The sequence below is a fragment of the Zeugodacus cucurbitae genome, chromosome 3 (assembly GCF_028554725.1).
Source record: "Zeugodacus cucurbitae isolate PBARC_wt_2022May chromosome 3, idZeuCucr1.2, whole genome shotgun sequence".
NCBI classification, from domain to species: Eukaryota; Metazoa; Arthropoda; class Insecta; order Diptera; family Tephritidae; genus Zeugodacus; species Zeugodacus cucurbitae.
The window spans coordinates 32,537,968-32,564,177 of NC_071668.1; the positions used below are offsets into that span (position 1 = coordinate 32,537,968).

At 39.1% G+C, this 26,210-nt stretch overlaps 1 protein-coding gene across 1 annotated transcript in view; it reads right to left on the minus strand.

Annotated features, from left to right (window-relative positions):
- LOC105219441 (protein Wnt-10b) overlaps window positions 1-25,894 on the minus strand; it is a 190,271-nt gene extending 164,377 nt beyond the window's left edge. Inside the window, 1 exon segment of the mRNA XM_054226495.1 lies at window positions 24,691-25,894. Within this exon segment, the coding sequence (XP_054082470.1) occupies window positions 24,691-24,953 (263 nt within the window). The 5' untranslated portion in view covers window positions 24,954-25,894.
- Between the last annotated feature and the right edge of the window lie 316 nt (window positions 25,895-26,210).

Sequence of the window (26,210 nt, forward strand, 5' to 3'; positions counted from 1 at the left end):
TAGGTTTTCAAGGCCTCATATATCGAACATGAGGACCTCAGAGCTTCGAATTAATTTTTTACCGAAAATATAAGTAAGTCTCACAGATATTTTGAAGAAATTCAGAGGGAAAAATATAATAGAAAAATATTCTTCTAATAATATTAAATTTATTATTGGATTATTTAGAATGATCCGATTTATTTCAAATATGCACCGTTTTCTTTAACAACTTGTTGAGATTTTGAAGATAAAGTCATAAAGCCGCTTTTATAGAAGCCCTCGTTGCTATTGGAGAGTTTATTTTTTTAAGTTTCTTTAGACGAATTTTCATAATCAACATCATTCGCCCTAGACAGGAACAGGTAATAATCACTTGGTGCTGCTCTGGACTATGAGGTGCATGTAAAAGAGTCTCCCAAACAAGCTTTTGTTGATGTAACAACTTGCTTTGAGAAAAGGCGAATAACTTATTTTTCTTTCCATATATTATAAAAATAAGTTATTTAGTTTTGAATATTAATTAATTTAATAAACACCTACATATTTACATATGGACTGATTTGATTTCTTATTTATTTTGTAATATTATTTGTTTGTGTTTTTCTTTTGTTACAATATTAGTTTACTAAATAAATTTGGTTAATGAAAGAATAGGCATGGGCATCGATACTGTTCCAACTGGCCGATTAATCGGTATCGGCATCGGCCACAAATTGGATATTGATCGGACACTAATATGTATATAAAATGGCAATATCGCAATGGAAGCAATTGACTGTATTTGTAAGTCCACAACTTTTCAATAGAAGAAATTTCCACGACAATGTGCATTGGTTCGACTATCGCTATAAAATTTTCACCAAAAATCTAAAAAAATATTTTAAACAAGTAAGTAAGGGCTAAGTTCGGGTGTAACCAAACATTTTATACTCTCGCAATTTATTTATTTAATAATTTATAATACACAACTTGACCCACATATTCGTCATATATATTGTATAAAGTCCATTGAAAGTTGGAAACCCTAATATCAGGTTAGAAGAACCGAGGTCCTCATGTTCGATATATGGAGCCTTGAAAACGTATGGTCAGATTTTGGCGATTTTTAGAATGGGGCTGCCACAATGTAAACGTAGTATTTGTGCAAAGTTCTGCACCGATATCTTCACTAGTGCTTACTTTATATATTGTAAAGTAAACGATTCAGATTGTCTTCAAAGTTCTGGTATATAGGAAGTAGGTGTGGTTGTGAAGCGATTTGGCCTATTTTCACAACATATCATTGGGGGATGGGGTCATATGTAGAAGTTCACGCAAGTGAGGAAAGTTTCTGATTGCCATTCACTTGGGAGTGGCCAGGAACGATTCTTTTGCATATGACTCAAGCAGCTCACGACTTCCGGTTTTAGACCAAGTATCCCCTGGGTAGCTAACAGACATCCGTTTGGAGGCGAGCTAAAGTGAGAAGGCGAAGCCCGCTTGTGCGGTTGTGCGTAGGGCTTGGGACCCACCACATAAAAAAATCTCCCCAATGAAAACAAACACCGAGCCTCGGATGAGAAACTCCCCTTTTGATGACGACCCCTGCAAACGTACTAAGGATCATGATTTGAGGGCATGCACCTGGAATGTCCGGACTCTTAATTGGGAAGGTGCCTCTGCCCAGCTGGTTGATGTCCTCATACAACTAAAGGCTGACATCACCGCCGTCCAAGAAGTGCGATGGACGGGACAGGGACGGAAGAAGGTGGGTCCTTGTGACATCTACTACAGCGGCCATATAAAGGAGCGCAAATTTGGTGTTGGATTTGTGGTGGGAGAGAGACTCCGTCGCCGAGTCCTGGCATTCACCCCGGTGGATGAACGTCTAGCCACAATCCGCATAAAAGCGAGGTTCTTCAACATATCGCTGATTTGCGCCCACGCCCCAACGGAAGAGAAGGACGATGTGACCAAAGACGCTTTCTATGAGCGCCTAGAACGCACCTATGAGCGCTGCCCCCGCCACGATGTCAAAATCGTGCTTGGCGATTTTAACGCCAGGGTGGGTAAAGAAGGTGTCTTTGGCACAACAGTCGGAAAATTCAGCCTCCATGACGAAACATCGCCAAACGGCCTGAGGCTGATCGACTTCGCTGGGGCCCGAAATATGGTTGTCTGTAGTACCAGATTCCAGCATAAAAAAATTCATCAAGCAACGTGGCTGTCCCCTGATCGAAACACGCGCAACCAAATCGATCACGTTGTGATAGACGGAAGACATGTCTCCAGTGTTTTAGACGTGCGTACGCTCCGAGGACCAAACATTGACTCGGACCATTATCTAGTAGCAGCAAAGATACGCACTCGCCTCTGTGCAGCAAAGAACGCCCGTCAACAAACACAAGGAAGGTTCGCCGTCGAAAAGCTGCAATCACAACCGACAGCCGAACGATTTTCTACTCGACTTGCACTCCTGCTCTCTGAGAGCACTCATCAGCATCTCGAGATAAGGGAGCTGTGGAACGGCATCTCAAACTCATTGCATACCGCTGCAGCCGAAACAATTGGTCTACGGCAACGCCAAAAAACCAGTTGGTACGATGAGAATTGTCGTTCCGCAGTGGAGAGAAAACAGACTGCCTACCTCGCAACGTTGCGATCGACCACAACACGTTCGTGGTGGGATAGATATCGAGAACTGAAGAGGGAAGCGAGACGCATTTGCAGACGTAAAAAGAAAGAGGCCGAAATGCGTGAGTATGAAAAGCTTGAAAAGCTGGCCGACATGGGTAATGCTCGAAAATTTTATGAAAAGATAAGGCGATTAACAGAAGGTTTCAAGACCGGAGCATTATCATGTAGGGACCGAGAAGGTAATCTGGTAGCGGATGTCCAGAGCACACTGGGATTATGGAGGGAACACTTCTCCGACCTGCTCAATGGCAGTGAAAGTACAACACCAGGAGATGGCGAACCCGATTCCCCAATCGATGACGATGGAATAGATGTTCCATTACCCGACCATGAAGAAATTCGAATAGCAATTACCCGCTTGAAGAACAACAAAGCGGCGGGGGCCGATGGATTACCGGCCGAGCTATTCAAATACGGCGGCGAAGAACTGATAAGGTGCATGCATCAGCTTCTTTGTAGAATATGGTCGGAAGAAAGCATGCCTGACGATTGGAATCTTAGTGTGCTCTGCCCAATCCATAAGAAGGGAGACCCCACAATCTGCGCCAACTACCGTGGTATAAGTCTCCTCAATATCGCATATAAGGTTTTGTCGAGCGTATTGTGTGAAAGACTAAAGCCCACCGTCAACGAACTGATTGGACCTTATCAGTGTGGCTTTAGACCTGGAAAATCCACAATGGACCAGATATTCACCATGCGCCAAATCTTGGAAAAGACCCGAGAGAGAAGAATCGATACTCACCATCTTTTTATCGATTTCAAAGCTGCCTTCGATAGCACGAAAAGGAGCTGCCTTTATGCCGCGATGTCTGAATTTGGTATCCCTGCAAAACTAATACGGCTATGTAAGCTGACGTTGAGCAACACCAAAAGCTCCGTCAGGATCGGGAAGGACCTCTCCGAGCCGTTCGATACCAAACGAGGCTTCAGACAGGGTGACTCACTATCGTGCGACTTCTTCAATCTATTGCTGGAAAAAATAATACGAGCTGCAGAACTAAATAGAGAGGGTACAATCTTCTACAAGAGTGTACAGCTCCTGGCGTATGCCGATGATATTGATATCATCGGAAGCAACAACCGCGCCGTTTGTTCTGCGTTTTCCAGACTAGATAAAGAAGCGAAGCGTATGGGTCTGGTGGTGAATGAGGACAAGACGAAATATCTCCTGTCATCAAACAAACAGTCGGCGCACTCGCGTCTTGGCTCCCACGTCACTGTTGACAGTCATAACTTTGAAGTTGTAGATAATTTCGTTTATCTGGGAACCAGCATTAACAACACCAACAATGTCAGCCTTGAAATCCAACGCAGAATCACTCTTGCCAACAGGTGCTACTTTGGACTGAGTAGGCAATTGAAAAGTAAAGTCCTCTCTCGACGAACCAAAATCAAACTCTATAAGTCGCTCATTATTCCCGTCCTGATTTATGGCGCTGAAGCGTGGACGATGACAACATCCGATGAGACGACTCTTGGGGTTTTCGAGAGAAAGGTTTTGCGCAAGATTTTTGGTCCTCTAAACATTGGCAACGGCGAATACCGCAGGCGATGGAACGATGAGCTGTACGATTTATACGACGACATTGACATAGTTCAGCGAATAAAAAGACAGCGGCTACGCTGGCTAGGTCATGTTGTACGGATGGAAGAAAACACTCCAGCTCTGAAAGTATTCGATGCAGTACCCGCTGGAGGAAGCCGCGGAAGAGGACGACCTCCACTCCGGTGGAAAGACCAAGTGCAAAGTGACCTGGCTTCACTTGGTGTTTCCAATTGGCGCCAAACAGCAAAAAGGAGGAATGAGTGGCGCGCTCTGGTGGATTCGGCTATAATCGCTTAAAGCGGTTCCTACGCCAAATATATATATATATATATATATCATTGGGATGTAAGGAAACTATTATAAACCAAGTTTCATTGAAATCGGTCGAGTAGTTCCTGAGATATGGTTTTTAACCCATAAGTGGGCGACGCCACGCCCATTTTCCATTTTGTAAAAAATCTGAGTGCAGCTTCCGTCTGCCATTTTTATGTGAAATTTAGTGTTTCTAACGTTTTTCGTTAGTGAGTTAACCCACTTTTAGTAATTTTCATCCTAACTTTTGTATGGGAGGTGGGCGTGGTTATGATCCCATTTCTTTCATTTTTGGAGTGTATTAGGAAGTGGCTAAAAAAACGACTGCAGTTTGGTTTATATGGCTTTATTGGTTTGCGAGATATGTACAAAAAACTTAGTAGGAAGCGGGGCCACGCCCACTTCCCCAAAAAAAATTACATCCAAATATGCCCCTTAATAGTACGATCCTTCGTACCAAATTTTATTTCCATAGTTTAATTTATGGCTTAGTTATGGCACTTTATGTGTTTTCGGTTTTCGCTATTTTGTGGGCGTGGCAGTGGTCCGATTTTGCTCATTTTCGAAAGCAACCTTCCTATGGTGCCAAGAAATAAGTGTGCCATGTTTCATCAAGATATCTTAATTTTTACTCAAGTTACAGCTTGCACAGACGGACGGACGGAAGGACGGACGGACAGACAGACATTCGGACTTGAACTCCACTCTTAACCCTGATCACTTTGGTATATATAACCCTATATCTAATTCGTTTAGTTTTGGGTGTTACAAACAACCGTTATGTGAACAAAACTATAATACTCTCTTTAGCAATATTTGTTGCGAGAGTATAATAAAGAATAAAAAAGTAAGGAAAACACGTAATTTGATCCATACATATGTATATTCGGCATAAAGTCCAACAGAATAAAAAAAAAAAAACCATCATATTAGTATATGAGGGCTGAGGTAATTCCTGAACCTATTCACTCATTTTCACCACCAAGGCACACTATATCGAAGATTCTATGCTCACTTAATTAAGCTAATATATCTCACATATTAACCGATATATACGGTATAAAGCCCACCGGAAGTTTGATAATCCGAATATAAGGTATATGGGAGCCAGAGGAAGTTATGAACCGATTATAACCAATTTTAGAACAGAAACACACTATTAGAAGAAAAAAAAATTATTCTCTATTCAATTAAAATATCTGAGAGGTTTACAGATATTTTCGGTGAAAAATTACTCATAGGCACTGAGTTCTTCATGTTCGATATCTGGGGTTTTGAAAAGTTATAGTCCGATTTCGACAACATTTCCACAAGTGATGCCACACCTGAAATAAAGTATGTGTGTAAAGTTGTATTCCACTATCTTCATTGGTTCCTAATGTCTATAATATAAAATGATGGAATCAGATGGAAAACAAAATTGAGTTATATGGGAAGCAGGCGTGGTTGTGCACCGAATTTCCCCGTTTTTCATACGTGTTACCAGGAAACAATTGGTTTTCGGCAACGACAAAAAACAAGCTGGTACGGTGAGGAGTGCCGTCTCGCAGCGGAGAGAAAACAGACTGCCTACCTCGCAACGTTGCAAACGACCACAACACGTGCGGGATGGGATACATACCGAGAGCTGAAGAGGGAAGCGAGACGCATCTGCAGACAAAAAAAGAAAGAGGCCGAAATGCTTGAGTACGAAGAGCTTGAGAAGCTGGCAGACAGAGGGAATGCTCTAAAATTTTATGAAAAAATGAAGCGACTTAACGAAGGTTTCAAGACCGGAGCATCCTCATGTAGAGACCAAGGTGGTAATCTGGTAATCGATGTCCAGGGCATACTGGGATTATGGAGGGAACACTTCTCCGACCTGCTGAATGGCAGTGAGAGTACAACACCAGGAGATGACGAACCCGATCCCCCAATCGATGACGATGGAGCAGATGTTCCATTACCCGACCATGAAGAAATTCGAATAGCAATTACCCGCTTGAAGAACAACAAAGCAGCGGGGGCCGATAGATTACCGGCAGAACTATTCAAATACGGCGGCGAAGAGCTGGTAAGGTGCATGCATCAGCTTCTTTGCAGAATATGGTCGGAAGAAAGCATGCCTGACGATTGGAATCTCAGTGTACTCTGCCCGATCCATAAAAAGGGAGATCCCACAATCTGCGCCAATTACCGTGGGATCAGCCTCCTAAATATCGCATACAAGGTTCTATCGAGCGTACTGTGTGAAAGACTAAAGCACACCGTCAACAAACTGATTGGACCTTATCAGTGTGGCTTTAGACCTGGAAAATCGACAACTGACCAGATATTCACCATGCGCCAAATTTTGGAGAAGACCCGTGAAAAGAGGATCGACACACACCACCTTTTTGTCGATTTTAAAGCTGCTTTCGACAGCACGAAAAGGAGCTGCCTTTACGCCGCGATGTCTGAATTTGGTATCCCCGCAAAACTAATACGGCTGTGTAAATTGACGTTGAGCAACACCAAAAGCTCCGTCATGATTGGGAAGGACCTCTCCGAGCCGTTCGATACCAAACGAGGTTTCAGACAAGGTGACTCACTATCGTGCGACTTCTTTAACCTGATGCTGGAAAAAATTATAAGAGCTGCAGAGCTAAACCGAGAAGGTACAATCTTCTACAAGAGTGTACAGCTCCTGGCGTACGCCGATGATATTGATATCATCGGAAGCAACAACCGCGCCGTTTGTTCTGCTTTTTCCCGCATGGATAAGGAGGCGAAGCGAATGGGTCTGGAGGTGAATGAGGACAAGACGAAATATCCCCTGTCGTCAAACAAACAGTCAGCGCATTCGCGTCTTGGCTCCCACGTCACTGTTGACAGTCATAACTTCGAGGTCGTAGATAATTTCGTATACCTGGGAACCAGCATCAACAACACGAACAATGTCAGCCTCGAAATCCAGCGCAGAATAACTCTTGCCAACAGGTGCTACTTTGGACTGAGTAGGCAATTGAACAGTAAAGTCCTCTCTCGACGAACAAAAATCAAGCTCTACAAGTTGCTTATCATTCCCGTCCTGCTTTACGGTGCAGAAGCTTGGACGATGTCAACATCAGATGAGACGACACTAGGAGTTTTCGAGATGAAAATTTTTCGCAAGATTTATGGTCCTCAGAACATTGGCAACGGCGAATACCGCAGACGATGGAACGATGAGCTGTACGAGTTATACGACGACATTGACATAGTTCAGCGAATAAAAAGACAGCGGCTACGCTGGCTAGGTCATGTTGTCCGAATGGACGAAAACACTCCAGCCCTGAAAGTGTTCGATGCAGTACCCGCCGGAGGAAGCCGAGGAAGGGGAAGGCCTCCACTCCGTTGGAGGGACCAGGTGGAGAGCGACCTGGTTACACTTGGGATCTCCAAATGGCGCCGAACTGCGAAGGAGAGAGAGAGGTGGCGCACTATCGTCGATTCGGCTATAACCGGCTAAACGGTTGCAACGCCAATCACATACATACAATGCAACAGTCTACCACAATGCTTAGCTAAAATTTTATTTAGGCATAACTTATGCGCGAACTGTGAGTTAAAATCCGAATGTCCGTCCGTCCGTGCAAGCTGTAACTTGAGAAAGAGATATCTTGATGAAACTTGGTACACGTATTTCTTGGTACAATAAGAAGGTTAAGTTCGAAGATGGCGATAACCGAAAGCGTATAAAGAGCTATAACAAAGCCATAAATTAAGCTGTGGAAGTAAAATTTGGTATGAAGGATCGTAATATGAAGGAGCATTTTTGGATGTAATTTTTTTTCGAAGGTGGGCGTGGCCCCGCCCCCTATTAAGTTTTTTACATATATCTAAACTATGGAAACTTTCTAGAGTCGTTTCTTTTAGGTACTACAGTCCAAAAATGGAGGAAAAGGGATTATAACCACGCCCACTTCCCTACAAAGGTTATGTTGAAAAATAGAAAAAATACTTTAATTCAGTAAGGAAATCCACCAGAAACCAGAAATTTCATTTTAAAGATAGTACATAAGAGCTGCGATCGAAATGGTATACGAAATTTGAAATGGGCGTGGTTTCGCCCACTTATGGGTCAAAAACCAAATCTCCGCAACTACTCGGCCAATTTCGGTGAAATTCGGTTTGTAATATTTTCCTTGCTCAATGATATGTTGTGGAAATAGGCCAAATCCCTTCACAACTACACTTACTTCCCATACACCAGAACTTTGAAGTCGATATGAATCGTTTACTTTACAATATATAAAGTAAGCAAGATATCGAAACAGAACTTTGCGCAAAGTCTGCAATTACATTGTGCCCTTCTAAAAATTGCCGAAATCGGATCATAGGTTTTCAAGGCCTCATATATCGAACATGAGGACCTCAGAGCTTCGAATTAATTTTTTACCGAAAATATAAGTAAGTCTCACAGATATTTTGAAGAAATTCAGAGGGAAAAATATAATAGAAAAATATTCTTCTAATAATATTAAATTTATTATTGGATTATTTAGAATGATCCGATTTATTTCAAATATGCACCGTTTTCTTTAACAACTTGTTGAGATTTTGAAGATAAAGTCATAAAGCCGCTTTTATAGAAGCCCTCGTTGCTATTGGAGAGTTTATTTTTTTAAGTTTCTTTAGACGAATTTTCATAATCAACATCATTCGCCCTAGACAGGAACAGGTAATAATCACTTGGTGCTGCTCTGGACTATGAGGTGCATGTAAAAGAGTCTCCCAAACAAGCTTTGGTTGATGTAACAACTTGCTTTGAGAAAAGGCGAATAACTTATTTTTCTTTCCATATATTATAAAAATAAGTTATTTAGTTTTGAATATTAATTAATTTAATAAACACCTACATATTTACATATGGACTGATTTGATTTCTTATTTATTTTGTAATATTATTTGTTTGTGTTTTTCTTTTGTTACAATATTAGTTTACTAAATAAATTTGGTTAATGAAAGAATAGGCATGGGCATCGATACTGTTCCAACTGGCCGATTAATCGGTATCGGCATCGGCCACAAATTGGATATTGATCGGACACTAATATGTATATAAAATGGCAATATCGCAATGGAAGCAATTGACTGTATTTGTAAGTCCACAACTTTTCAATAGAAGAAATTTCCACGACAATGTGCATTGGTTCGACTATCGCTATAAAATTTTCACCAAAAATCTAAAAAAATATTTTAAACAAGTAAGTAAGGGCTAAGTTCGGGTGTAACCAAACATTTTATACTCTCGCAATTTATTTATTTAATAATTTATAATACACAACTTGACCCACATATTCGTCATATATATTGTATAAAGTCCATTGAAAGTTGGAAACCCTAATATTAGGTTAGAAGAACCGAGGTCCTCATGTTCGATATATGGAGCCTTGAAAACCTATGGTCAGATTTTGGCGATTTTTAGAATGGGGCTGCCACAATGTAAACGTAGTATTTGTGCAAAGTTCTGCACCGATATCTTCACTAGTGCTTACTTTATATATTGTAAAGTAAACGACGAAAGAGGCAGAAATGCGTGAGTATGAAGAGATGATATTGATATCATCGGAAACAACACCCGCGCCGTTAGTTCTGCTTTTTCCCGCCTGGATAAGGAAGCGAAGCGAATGGGTCTGGTGGTGAACGAGGACAAGACGAAATATCTCCTGTCATCAAACAAACAGTCAGCGCATTCGCGTCTTGGCTCCCACGTCACTGTTGACAGTCATAACTTTGAAGTTGTAGATAATTTCGTATACCTAGGAACCAACATTAACACCGATAATAATGTCAGCCTTGAAATCCAACGCAGAATCACTCTTGCCAACAGGTGCTACTATGGACTGAGTAGGCAATTGAAAAGTAAAGTCCTCTCTCGACGAACAAAAACTAAACTCTACAAGTCCCTCATCATTCCCGTACTACTTTATGGTGCAGAAGCGTGGACGGTGTCAACATCCGATGAGACGGCACTAGGAGTTTTCGAGAGAAAGGTTTTGCGGAAGATTTACGGTCCCTTAAACATTGGCAACGGCGAATACCGCAGAAGATGGAATGATGAGCTGTATGTGTTGTTCGACGACATAGACATAGTCAAGCGAATAAAAAGACAGCGGCTACGCTGGCTGGGTCATGTTGTTCAAATGGATGAAAGTGCCCCAGCTCTGAAAGTTTTCGATGCAGTACCCGCTGGTGGAAGCCGAGGAAGAGGGAGACCTCCACTCCGGTGGAAGGACCAGGTGGAGAAGGACCTGTCTTCACTTGGTATTACCAATTGGCGCCAAACCGCCAAAAGGAGAGATGCGTGGCGCACTGTTGTGGACTCGGCTATAACCGCGTAAGCGGTTTCTACGCCAGTTAAGAAGAAGAAAGTAAACGATTCAGATTGTCTTCAAAGTTCTGGTATATAGGAAGTAGGTGTGGTTGTGAAGCGATTTGGCCTATTTTCACAACATATCATTGGGATGTAAGGAAACTATTATAAACCAAGTTTCATTGAAATCGGTCGAGTAGTTCCTGAGATATGGTTTTTAACCCATAAGTGGGCGACGCCACGCCCATTTTCCATTTTGTAAAAGAATCTGAGTGCAGCTTCCGTCTGCCATTTTTATGTGAAATTTAGTGTTTCTGACGTTTTTCGTTAGTGAGTTAACCCACTTTTAGTAATTTTCATCCTAACTTTTGTATGGGAGGTGGGCGTGGTTATGATCCCATTTCTTTCATTTTTGGAGTGTATTAGGAAGTGGCTAAAAAAACGACTGCAGAAAGTTTGGTTTATATGGCTTTAGTGGTTTGCGAGATATGTACAAAAAACTTAGTAGGGGGCGGGGCCACGCCCACTTCCCCAAAAAAAATTACATCCAAATATGCCCCTTAATAGTACGATCCTTCGTACCAAATTTTATTTCCATAGCTTTATTTATGGCTTAGTTATGGCACTTTATGTGTTTTCGGTTTTCGCCATTTTGTGGGCGTGGCAGTGGTCCGATTTTGCACATTTTCGAAAGCAACCTTCCTATGGTGCCAAGAAATAAGTGTGCCATGTTTCATCAAGATATCTTAATTTTTACTCAAGTTACAGCTTGCACAGACGGACGGACGGACGGACGGACGGACAGACAGACATTCGGATTTGAACTCCACTCTTAACCCTGATCACTTTGGTATATATAACCCTATATCTAATTCGTTTAGTTTTGGGTGTTACAAACAACCGTTATGTGAACAAAACTATAATACTCTCTTTAGCAATATTTGTTGCGAGAGTATAATAAAGAATAAAAAAGTAAGGAAAACACGTAATTTGATCCATACATACACATCCGTCCAACAGAATAAAAAAAAACCATCATATTAGTATATGAGGGCTGAGGTAATTCCTGAACCTATTCACTCATTTTCACCACCAAGGCACACTATATCGAAGATTCTATGCTCACTTAATTAAGCTAATATATCTCACATATTAACCGATATATACGGTATAAAGCCCACCGGAAGTTTGATAATCCGAATATAAGGTATATGGGAGCCAGAGGAAGTTATGAACCGATTATAACCAATTTTAGAACAGAAACACACTATTAGAAGAAAAAAATAATAATTTTCTATTCAATTAAAATATCTGAGAGATTTACAGATGTTTTCGGTGAAAAATTACTCATAGGCACTGAGTTCTTCATGTTCGATATCTGGGGTTTTGAAAAGTTATAGTCCGATTTCGACAACATTTCCACAAGTGATGCCACACCTGAAATAAAGTATGTGTGTAAAGTTGTATTCCACTATCTTCATTGGTTCCTAATGTCTATAATATAAAATGATGGAATCAGATGGAAAACAAAATTGAGTTATATGGGAAGCAGGCGTGGTTGTGAACCGAATTTCCCCGTTTTTCATACGTTTATCAGGATGTCAAGAAAATATATGTACCGAATTGAAATCGGTCGAGTAGTTTGTGAGATATGGTTATTGACTCATTAGTGCGCAACGCCACGTTAATTTTCCATTTTTTTTATATCTGAGTGCACTCTTCTAGCATTCTTTCTAGCATTTCTTATGTAAAATTTAGTCTTAGGGCGTTGACTCACTTTTACTAATTTTCAACATAACCTTTGTATGGAAGGTGGGCGTGGTTAATATCCGACTTCAACTACTTTAATGGTGTGTAATGGGGTACGTAAGGGAAAAATTTGGTTTATATAACATTATTGGTTTGCGAGATTTAGATATACCAAAAACATATTTGGGTCGGGGCCACGCCCACTTCTTCAAAAAAATTTCATCCAAATATACCTCTTGCTAATGCAATCCTTTGTACCAAATTTTACTTTTATAACTTTATTTATGGCTTAATTATGACACTTTATAGGTTTTCGGTTTTTGTCATTTTATGGGCGTGGCAGTTGCTATTTCAATAGCAACCCTCCTACGGACCAAAGGAATATGTGTACCAAGTTTCATCAAGTATCTTAATTTTAACTCAAGTTATCCGTTGTAGGATGTGTAGAAGTTCACGTAAGTGAGGAAAGTTTCTGATTGCCATTTACTTGGTAATGGCCAGAAACGATTCTTCTCCACATGGTTCAAGCAGCTCACGACTTCCGGTTTTAGACCAAGTATTCTCTGTGTAGCCACAAACAGTCGTTTGCAGGCGAGCTAAAGAACGAAGTACCAATGAAAAATCGACGAAAGCCTCGGCTGAGAAACCCCCTTTTGACGAAGACACCTGCAAACGTTTTAAGCATCATGATGTAAGGGCATTCAACTGGAATGTCCGGTCCCTTAATTGGAAATGTGCCTCTGCCCAGCTGGTTATTGTCCTCATACGACTAAAGGATGACATCACCGACTTGGCGATTTCAACGCTAGGGTAGGTAAAGAAGGTGTCTTTGACACAACAGTCGGAAAATTCAATATCCATGACGAAACATCGCCAAACGGAAAGATCGGTCCAGCTATATAAAGCCGCTATAGCGATGGTGGGAGAGGTGTACCCGGAGCCAAACTAAGCGACAACCGAATCGGGCATGGAGACCAAAAGGGCTACGATGCAGATTCTCTTGGATGGTACAAGAAAGCGAGGTGTCCAAGAGATTATTAATACTTGGATGTGATTCAAATGCTCATCATTCACTATGGGGCAGTTCAGATACCAACGTAAGAGGTGAGTTGCCCTTTAATTATTTAGTAGGCACTAAGCTCTTGTTGGGCAATAGAGGTAACATGTCAACCTTTATTACTAGAAACCGACAAAAAATATTATATATAAAACTTGTGTCGGAAGAACTTATAGATAGAGTAACACGATATGTTGATTTTGTACTGAGTGAAAAAGTATATTGTGATAATAAATATAGAAATCATAGGAGAACAAACAGGCTAGTGCACATGCAAGAGCTAAAAAAGAATATTCCTACGATTCCTCCATTACAACCTAAGAACAGTGAGGACATAGACACTTTAGTTGAAAGATTCACAGAATCTTATCAGCAAGCATTAGCAGTGGCATGCCCACGCGGTAAGGGAAGCATTAGGCCCCAATGGTGGTCCCCCGAGCTTAAAAAATCTCAGAAAGAGTGCAGGAAGCAATTCAATGTAGCAAAAGAGAACAAGGTTAAATGAGTTAAATCGATGCAAAATCCTGTGGATTAAGCCTAAACACAAGTAAAACTGAGATAGTGTTGTTTACTAAGAAACACAAGATTCCAGAGTTCAGACCACCTTCAATAAATGACACATCACTAACAATAAGTGAGAAAGCAAGCTATCTGAGACTAATTTTAGACAGGAAACTATCATGGAAACCAAACTTGGAAGCTAGGGTAAGGAAGGCAGTTTTAGCATTATACACATGTAAAGGATGGTCGGACCAAAATGGGGACTAACACCCCGCGTATCGCATTGGCTCTACACAGCTGTGGTAATGATTATGACATATGGTATATTGGTATGGTGGCTAATTGACAAGAAGTACGCAGTAAAGAGCATGAGAAGTTTACAAAGAGTAGCAACGCCACAACGCCGAGCCAGACATTAGATGTTATTCTGTACTTTCTGCCAATAGATATAATCTTCACTACTGTAAAACTGCAATAGGGGACATTCTAGTATACTCGGCAAGTTCCCATTTCTACCAAAATGTCGGTATTCGTAATCCTATAGAAATGAATCTAAACTCGGAACTACACATATCATTCCCCTCTAGAGAGGAAAAGTGGACAAATATTCAGTGATAACTAGACAAACGAGTTGGAGGTGGGGTATTCTTAAAAGAACTAGATACCAGAATCGGCTACCGGATCATTGCACTGTTTTCCAAGCAGAGGTCACTGCAATTAAAGAAGGCCTTCTCGTTCTGTCAAAAAGAGTGTTAGCGACCAGACAAATATTCATATTCTCGGATAGTCAAGATATTGTGAAAAATTCTTGGATTTATTATTGACAATGACGTCATATTTCTCGATACACCTGCAATGGGTCACAGGACAAAGTGACATCCTTGGGAACTGTGTGGCAGATGAACTAGCCAGATTGGGCACCACATTGCAGTTGGAGGCCAATAAAGAGGGAATCTATATACCTCTGGCAACTGGCAAATATTTAATCGATAAACATGCAGTAGATACGGCTGAATCACAATGGAAACAAGTAACGACTTGCTCCGTAAGCAGAGAAATGTGGCCTGAGTGGAATAAGAGCCGTACTTGTCGCTTATTGAAATTTTAGAGGAATGAAACAAGAACCCTTGTAGGAGTGTTAACGGGACACTGTCAGATTGGGAGACACGCCAGCAGATTGGGGATACCTTTCAATGATTACTGCAGAAGCTGCCAAGAAGAAGAAGACGAAATGATTACACACATTATTTGTGGATGTAAGGCTATGTATAGGAAAATAATCGCAACTATTGGACGCGGTTTTCTCGATGATGTGGGCGAAGTTGCACATGTCAAATTATGTGAACTTTTTCACTTTATCAGGACCACAGGGTGGTTTAATCATGATTCGATAGTGTGAGGGATCTCAGTCTCAGTGGTATCACAATGGGCCTCCCAAAGGCCTAGGTGCGTCGTTTGACAGCCACTTAACTAACCTAACCTAACATGGCTTCCTGATCGAAACACGCGTAACCAAATCGATCATGTTGTGCTAGACGAAAAACATGTCTCCAGTGTTTTAGATGTGCCATTACCCGACCATGAAGAAATTCGAATAGCAATTACCCGCTTGAAGAACAACAAAGCAGCGCGGGCCGATGTACATATTACCAGCCGAGCTATTCAAATACGGCAGCAAAGAACTGATAAGGTTCATGCATCAGCACCTTTGCAGAATATGATGGGATGAATCTCAGTGTGCTCTGCCCAACCCATTAAAAGTGAGACCCCACAATCTGTGTCAATTACCGTGGGATAAGCCTCCAAATATTGGCTATAAGGTTCTATCGAGCGTACTGCGTGAAAGACTAAAGCCCACCGGAAAATCAACAACTGATCACAAATTCCCCACGTGGCAAATCTTGGAAATTACCCGTAAAAATAGGATCGACATACACCACCTTTTTGTCTATTTTAAAGCTGCTATTTTATATTTTATGCCGCTATGTCCGAGCGGTCGATACCAAACGAGGTTTCAGACAAGGAGACTCACTATCGTGGGACTTCGTTAACTTGATGATGGAAAAAATAATGCGAGCTGCAGAGCTAATCTTCTATAAGAGTGTACAACTGCTGGCGTACGCCGATGATATTGATATCATCAAAAGCAAAATCCTTCCGTTAGTTCTGCTTTATTTCGCCTGGATAAAGAAGAGCAGTGAATGGGTCTGGAGGTGAATGAGGAAAAGACGAAATATCTCCTGTCATCAAACAAACAGTCACGGCACTCGCGTCTTGTCTCGTACGTCACTGTGGACAGTCATAACATTGAAGTCGCCGAATTGCGAAGGAAAGAGAGGAATGGCGCGCTGTTGTCGATTCGGCTATAACCCGCTAAAAGGTTTGTTCGCCAATTACATACATACATATCCGTTGAACGGACGGACGGACAGACAGACATCCGGATTTCGTCTAGTCATCCTGATCATTTTGAATGTATATATAACCGTATATCCAACTCATTTAGTTTTATGACTTTCAAACAACCGTTATGTGAACAAAACTATAATATTTTCTTAGCAACTTTGTAGCGTGAGTTTAAAAATAGCTACATCGGACGACTACATCCTATAGCTCACATAGCCCAGTAACTGCACTTATTTTGCGATGATGCCAAAAAATACTTCTCATACATTGTAGCGAAGCGACAAAACTAACAGTAAGGCTTTGAAAAATATTTTAGAAAATGGGAACAAAGCTGAATATGATTTGCCGTTAAAATTCCCTATCCAAACCCCATGCTACACCTATAAGAATAATATCATACCAAACAATTAAGGAAGGTCTAAGTTCGGGTGTAACCGAACATTTCATACTCTCGCAATTTATTTAACTTTATTAATATTATATAACACACAATATGACCCACATGGACTGCATTAAGAAGTGGCTAAAAGAAACGACTGCAGAAAGTTTGGTTTATATAGCTTTATTGATTTGCGAGATAAATACAAAAAACCTATTTGAGGGCGGGGCTACGCCCACTTCTCCAAAAAAATTACATCAAAATGTGCCCCTCCCTAATGTGATCCTGTGTTCCAAATTTTATTTTAATGACTTTATTTATGGCTTAGTTATGACACTGTATAGGTTTTCGGTTTCCGCCATTTTGTGGGCGTGGCAGTGGACCGATTTTGCCCATTTTCGAAAGCAACCTCATCAGGGTGCCAAGGAATATGTATTCCAAATTTCATTAAGATATCTTAATTTTTACTCAAGTTATCGCTTGCAAGGACAGACGGACGGACGGACGGACAGACATCCGGATTTCAAATTCATTCGTCGTCCTGATCATTTATATATATATAACCCCATATCTAATTCTTTTATTTCTTGATGACACAAAAAACCGTTATGTGAACAAAACTATGATACTCTGTGCTCTGTACTGTTTCGAGAGTATAAAAATTATATAAGAAAAAAGCAAATTATCAACCAATTTAATACATTAAATTTTACACCGCCAATCAAAAGCCGTTATAATTATAAGAAAAACGTATAATGTCTCCTCTAATAATCCGTACACAGATTGAAATAATATTGACTAATCCATATTTCCAAGCTTCCTTTGCCCAGTTATAAATGGGTCCGAACGTAAAAGAAGTCAATTCTGAAGGCATTAATATTTTCACGATTCAAATATATCCGCAAATTTCCGCACCTAACTCTTCACTTTTATTACCTTAAGACTTTGATAAATAAACCTAAGGAGGAATCGGAGGATTATGTAAACGAATGTACAAACAACTAAGTAATTGTAAATAATTTTAATTTGTTAACCTTAACAATTACCAGACGAATTTAAAGTGCGCTCTTGCTTCGAAAAAATAGAAAGAATAAATTCTTTTTAAAAATGAACAAGTGTACATGCTTTTAATTATAATTTTAGAAAGTGCCGTTAGATTTTCAGCGAAAACCGGTTTCCAAATAAGAAGTTTAGACAATTTATCGGTATACATTTTGACAAAAAATTGTGAGATTGATTTTTTTTATTTTTGCCTATGGGCGGAACCACTGTGCAATGGTTGGTTGTAATTGAGATATCTCAAAAGAAGTAGGCGAATTCATTCTCGCAAAGAATTATCTAGTTTGGTACTAAAAATTAGTGTTGTCGGTCCGTTTTGTTCAACTTCAGTTGCTCACCAAAATATTGCCCATGCCATGATTGAATGTTTTTTAATACAGTTTTGCAGACACAAAATATTTACCTTAATTTATTTGAACTCAAGGAGAGCTTATATTTGGTTGCATCTTTTTTAACCCGATTCAAATTGTTATAAGCATTTGTCATAGTCACAACAACGGTGTAGCTGAAACAATATGTTTTGTTATAAGTAGAGAGAGAGCTACACGTAAGGAAAATTATCTGCGACTTAAAGTCCGCTTAACTCGAGTTCGGTCAGCAAGTTACTGCTTCCTATGTATGTATATTATTATACGAAATATTATTTATTATAACGGGTGATTTTTTTGAGGTTAGGATTTTCATGCATTAGTATTTGACAGATCACGTGGGATTTCAGACATGGTGTCAAAGAGAAAGATGCTCAGTATGCTTTGACATTTCATCATGAATAGACTTACTAACGAGCAACGCTTGCAAATCATTGAATTTTATTACCAAAATCAGTGTTCGGTTCGAAATGTGTTTCGCGCTTTACGTCCGATTTATGGTCTACATAATCGACCAAGTGAGCAAACAATTAATGCGATTGTGACCAAGTTTCGCACTCAGTTTACTTTATTGGACATTAAACCAACCACACGAATGCGTACAGTGCGTACAGAAGAGAATATTGCGTCTGTTTCTGAGAGTGTGGCTGAAGACCGTGAAATGTCGATTCGTCGCCGTTCGCAGCAATTGGGTTTGTGTTATTCGACCACATGGAAGATTTTACGCAAAGATCTTGGTGTAAAACCGTATAAAATACAGCTCGTGCAAGAACTGAAGCCGAACGATCTGCCACAACGTCGAATTTTCAGTGAATGAGCCCTAGAAAAGTTGGCAGAAAATCCGCTTTTTTATCGACAAATTTTGTTCAGCGATGAGGCTCATTTCTGGTTGAATGGCTACGTAAATAAGCAAAATTGCCGCATTTGGGGTGAAGAGCAACCAGAAGCCGTTCAAGAACTGCCCATGCATCCCGAAAAATGCACTGTTTGGTGTGGTTTGTACGCTGGTGGAATCATTGGACCGTATTTTTTCAAAGATGCTGTTGGACGCAACGTTACGGTGAATGGCGATCGCTATCGTTCGATGCTAACAAACTTTTTGTTGCCAAAAATGGAAGAACTGAACTTGGTTGACATGTGGTTTCAACAAGATGGCGCTACATGCCACACAGCTCGCGATTCTATGGCCATTTTGAGGGAAAACTTCGGAGAACAATTCATCTCAAGAAATGGACCCGTAAGTTGGCCACCAAGATCATGCGATTTAACGCCTTTAGACTATTTTTTGTGGGGCTACGTCAAGTCTAAAGTCTACAGAAATAAGCCAGCAACTATTCCAGCTTTGGAAAACAACATTTCCGAAGAAATTCGGGCTATTCCGGCCGAAATGCTCGAAAAAGTTGCCCAAAATTGGACTTTCCGAATGGACCACCTAAGACGCAGCCGCGGTCAACATTTAAATGAAATTATCTTCAAAAAGTAAATGTCATGAACCAATCTAACGTTTCAAATAAAGAACCGATGATTGTTAACCTTAACAATTACCAGACGAATTTAAAGTGCGCTCTTGCTTCGAAAAAATAGAAAGAATAAATTCTTTTTAAAAATGAACAAGTGTACATGCTTTTAATTATAATTTTAGAAAGTGCCGTTAGATTTTCAGCGAAAACCGGTTTCCAAATAAGAAGTTTAGACAATTTATCGGTATACATTTTGACAAAAAATTGTGAGATTGATTTTTTTTATTTTTGCCTATGGGCGGAACCACTGTGCAATGGTTGGTTGTAATTGAGATATCTCAAAAGAAGTAGGCGAATTCATTCTCGCAAAGAATTATCTAGTTTGGTACTAAAAATTAGTGTTGTCGGTCCGTTTTGTTCAACTTCAGTTGCTCACCAAAATATTGCCCATGCCATGATTGAATGTTTTTTAATACAGTTTTGCAGACACAAAATATTTACCTTAATTTATTTGAACTCAAGGAGAGCTTATATTTGGTTGCATCTTTTTTAACCCGATTCAAATTGTTATAAGCATTTGTCATAGTCACAACAACGGTGTAGCTGAAACAATATGTTTTGTTATAAGTAGAGAGAGAGCTACACGTAAGGAAAATTATCTGCGACTTAAAGTCCGCTTAACTCGAGTTCGGTCAGCAAGTTACTGCTTCCTATGTATGTATATTATTATACGAAATATTATTTATTATAACGGGTGATTTTTTTGAGGTTAGGATTTTCATGCATTAGTATTTGACAGATCACGTGGGATTTCAGACATGGTGTCAAAGAGAAAGATGCTCAGTATGCTTTGACATTTCATCATGAATAGACTTACTAACGAGCAACGCTTGCAAATCATTGAATTTTATTACCAAAATCAGTGTTCGGTTCGAAATGTGTTTCGCGCTTTACGTCCGATTTATGGTCTACATAATCGACCAAGTGAGCAAACAATTAATGCGATTGTGACCAAGTTTCGCACTCAGTTTACTTTATTGGACATTAAACCAACCACACGAATGCGTACAGTGCGTACAGAAGAGAATATTGCGTCTGTTTCTGAGAGTGTGGCTGAAGACCGTGAAATGTCGATTCGTCGCCGTTCGCAGCAATTGGGTTTGTGTTATTCGACCACATGGAAGATTTTACGCAAAGATCTTGGTGTAAAACCGTATAAAATACAGCTCGTGCAAGAACTGAAGCCGAACGATCTGCCACAACGTCGAATTTTCAGTGAATGGGCCCTAGAAAAGTTGGCAGAAAATCCGCTTTTTTATCGACAAATTTTGTTCAGCGATGAGGCTCATTTCTGGTTGAATGGCTACGTAAATAAGCAAAATTGCCGCATTTGGGGTGAAGAGCAACCAGAAGCCGTTCAAGAACTGCCCATGCATCCCGAAAAATGCACTGTTTGGTGTGGTTTGTACGCTGGTGGAATCATTGGACCGTATTTTTTCAAAGATGCTGTTGGACGCAACGTTACGGTGAATGGCGATCGCTATCGTTCGATGCTAACAAACTTTTTGTTGCCAAAAATGGAAGAACTGAACTTGGTTGACATGTGGTTTCAACAAGATGGCGCTACATGCCACACAGCTCGCGATTCTATGGCCATTTTGAGGGAAAACTTCGGAGAACAATTCATCTCAAGAAATGGACCCGTAAGTTGGCCACCAAGATCATGCGATTTAACGCCTTTAGACTATTTTTTGTGGGGCTACGTCAAGTCTAAAGTCTACAGAAATAAGCCAGCAACTATTCCAGCTTTGGAAGACAACATTTCCGAAGAAATTCGGGCTATTCCGGCCGAAATGCTCGAAAAAGTTGCCCAAAATTGGACTTTCCGAATGGACCACCTAAGACGCAGCCGCGGTCAACATTTAAATGAAATTATCTTCAAAAAGTAAATGTCATGAACCAATCTAACGTTTCAAATAAAGAACCGATGAGATTTTGCAAATTTTATGCGTTTTTTTTTTAAAAAAAGTTATCAAGCTCTTAAAAAATCACCCTTTATTACTGTATAGGACTACATGTAGAACGTATATTTCATATATGGGAGATTCTACGATAAGAGGTAACTTGGCGGCAATCAGCTTAAAGTATTGTTTTTGTCCTTTATGCTGCTATTTGTTTAAATGAATCACATCATCTTAATGTAGTGTATTAAATAATATTACAATTTCTTGCATAATTACCGCAATTTTTTCTGAAATTCCTTACAAAGCCTAAAAATGTCTCTCCCCTGGCTTGCCCCCTTGCTACTTTTTATTTAACTTTCGGACAATACATATATTTATACTCTCGCAACAAATGTTGCTAAAGAGAGTATTATAGTTTTGTTCACATAACGGTTGTTTGTAACACCCAAAACTAAACGAGTTAGATATAGGGTCATATATACCAAAGTGATCAGGGTGAAGAGTGGAGTTCAAATCCGAATGTCTGTCTGTCGGTCCGTCCGTCCGTCCGTCCGTCTGTGCAAGCTGTAACTTGAGTAAAAATTAAGATATCTTGATGAAACTTGGCACACTTATTTCTTGGCACCATAGAAGGTTGCTTTCGAAAATGAGCAAAATCGTACTACTGCCACGCCCACAAAATGACGAAAACCGAAAACACACAAAGTGCCATAACTAAGCCATAAATAAAGCTATGGAAATAAAATTTGGTATGAAGGATCGTACTATGAAGGGGCATATTTGGATGTAATTTTTTTGGAGAAGTGGGCGTGGCCCCGCCCCCTACAAAGTTTTTTGTATATATCTCGCAAACCAATAGAGCTATATAAACCAAACTTTCTGCAGTCGTTTTCTTTAGCCACTTCCTAATATAGTCCAAAAATGAAAGAAATCGGATCATAACCACGCCCACCTCCCAAACAAAAGTTAGGTTGAAAATTACTAAAAGTGGGTTAATTCACTAACGAAAAACGTCAGAAACACTAAATTTCACATAAGAAATGACAGACGGAAGCTGCACTCAGATTTTTTTACAAAATGGAAAATGGGCGTGGCCTCGCCCACTTATGGGTCAAAAACCATATCTCAGGAACTACTCGACCGATTTTAATGAAACTTGGTTTGTAATAGTTTCCTTACATCCCAATGATATGTTGTGAAAATAGGCCAAATCGCTTCACAACCACGCCTACTTCTACTTCTGAATCGTTTACTTTAAAATATATAAAGTAAGTACTAGTGAAGATATCGGTGCAGAACTTTGCACAAATACTATGTTAATAGTGTGGCAGCCCCATTCTAAAAATCGCCGAAATCGGACCATAGGTTTTTAAGGCCCCATATATCGAACACGAGGACATCGGTGCTTCTAACCTAATATTATCGTTTCCAACTTTCAATGGACTTTATACAATATATATGACGAATATGTGGGTCAAATTGTGTATTATATAATATAAATAAAGTTAAATAAATAAATTGCGAGAGTATAAAATGTTCGGTTACACCCGAACTTAGCCCTTCCTTACTTGTTTTTGTATGAGATGCTAAACCCACACTAAGTTCAATCTGACGTAAAATAATTAAAATTAAGTATTGTTAAATAAAAAACTTTATTATTTATTATTTTGTTTATTTCATATAATTTTTGAAATTAACTTTTGTCCCGATTTTTTTATGTATCTACGCTGCCAAATTTTTTTTTCGTTTTTTCGACATAAATTCAAAGACGGTCACATCGAAAAAAGTGCTCAAGAGCATATATCAGCTTGAAGTTAATAATACTAATAATCCGTTTGAGCGCTGTAGTTTTTTAGTTATTGCGGCCCGATCGTGAGGGGTACTGGATTCGAAAACTGATTTTGTCTCTCCCCTGGCAATTCATAAAACGTATACTATTAATGTAATTTATTTGCCTTTATTGTCCTAAATTACTAATACTGTGATAATTAAAGTGAAATAAATAATTAACAAAAAAACAATTCAGTCAATTAAAACAATTAAATTTTTATGAAAACGTCTCCCCCCTGTCGTATTTCCCCTGGCAAAATAACTGGCAGGGGAGAGAGTTAGAGACCAGGAGAGTTACTATTCATCATGACACCCGGACCGGAAGTCGTGAGCTGCTTGATACTTTCTTGCGTGAACTTCTGAACATGATCCCTTCCCCACATCCAGCCATCACCAGCATCAACAAAACCAAAAATATTTAAAAAAAAAGGAGAGATGAATAGCGCGCTCAAATAAATTCGCCTATAATCGCATAAGCGGTGCATACGCTAAATATGTATATATATATATATGTATGTACATATATATAAATAAGATCAGGTTGGCCAGACTCTCCTCATGTCAAATCTTCTTTTGAAAGGGCAGAAGATATATTACGTCCTTAAAAAGTCAGACGAGTTTTCGAAAGATCTTAAGGTTTTAATATTTAATATTTGTTTCGTTTATTTAGGATAGAAAGTTAATTTATTGATTTGTTATTTTAATTTTATGGTTTATTCATCTAGGAAAGAGAGTATCTTTAACTTATAATACTATTTTTAATTAAGTTTTTGTTTTTAGTGAAATAATAATCTAATCATAAACTTTACGTCTCTCCCCTGGGCGATGTATTTACCCTGGCCATCGAAAAAGTAATAAAGTGAGTAATTAAGTGACTTGCCCTTACGTCAGAAGATAAATAAAAGGGACAAAAATCATAATATAGAGGTTTCATGAAAAAAATCCAAAGTTTTTCTTTGGCCGTTTTCTCTATGCAATTGAAACCTCTTATCGTAGAATCACCCATATAATGTGTTCGATATAACTTAGCAAGCTAACATTTTAAGCAAACGTTACATGGAAATATAAGTATTAGTACTTACCTTTCAATACGGCAAGATAGTATTAATAAAATAAAGAACTGCAAGCCAATATGAAAAACCGAATCCCGTGAGCATTTTGTTAGCCTTAAAAATGCAAAACGGCTTTTCGACTTATCAGATCTTGAGATGATACTTGTTTCGAAAGTTGCGATTGAGGAATGCACGAGCGATGAGGATAGACATAAACGCTGTTTTTGGTATTCTGAATGTCGAATAGACGGATGTTCAAGGAGTTTACTTTGGTTAAAGTACAACCAAAACATTGCACAATAAATAATTATATGTACTGTGTATCTTTAATTTTATTATTTCCTTTTCATTGGTGCAAAACGCCAAGACTGCGATTGATGGTAATAGCCAGCTCATTGTTTGTTGTGGCCTGAAGAAATTGAAAGTATCAAACATATTTGTGCGATCATGGACGGTTTATGCAGGGTTTAAAACACGTGATAAAACATTATATATCTTTACAATCAAACAATATCCAATGCATTGCACAATACCTCTTTAATGAATTATAATGGATAATAAAAATATATTTTGTTTATTTCTTTATGTTCCATAAACTTTCCACCGTTTTAGGTTAAAACTGCCAAGTCGTATTGAGGCGTTCTGAACATATATTTATTTTTAAAACCTTCACTTTGTTTATTAAGTATTAAATAATATATTAATTTTCTGTCACTTAATTTTTCGATTATAATTAATGGAAAAAATTTTTTTGTGTAAGTCCTTTTATTCAACTTTTTCTATTATTTTGCTATCACGTACACCCTTTCGTGGAGCGTTCTCACAAGTATTTGAAACGACATATTTTAGAGTTTGTTAAATCACCGTAGATTGGATTTCTGCAAAGGCGAAATGGCTGGCGTAAATGTTTAGTCGACTGGTGTTCTGCGCGTGCCATACTCATGTTGTTAGATAACAGCGCACAAGCAGAGCATCAATGTTATTTAACAGTAATAAAGCATTCCAGCATCTGCTCGTTTATATTAAATACGTGTGAGGAAATTCCGACCTCTGCACATGTATGAGTTTTATATATGTATGTATGTTTAATAGAAATTATTAGCTTATGAGGTATTCCAGTCAAAATTTCTAATGAACTTCGACATTTATTTTTAATTAATTAAAAATTATCTGAGTTCTTCTTGTTCAATATCTGTGGCTTTGAAAAGTTATAGTACGATTTTGACAATTTTTCAATAAGTGATGGCACACCTCAAATTCAGTATTTATATAAAGTTGTATTTCGATATCTTCATTGGTTGTTGTTGATGTATGCATTTATATATTATAAAGTGAAGGAGTCAGATGATATTCAAATTTGTATTAAATGGGAAGAAGACGTGGTTGTGAACCGTCCCGTTTCCATCGGGTGGAAAAAAAATATTATCAGGCATGTGCTGGAAATTTCGCGATTTCATTTTGTTACCGAAATTGCAAATCGCACGAATTGATTTGAGGTGTGATGAGATTCACTCGATTTTTTCTGGTTCGAACTTAGATTCGAAACAGCT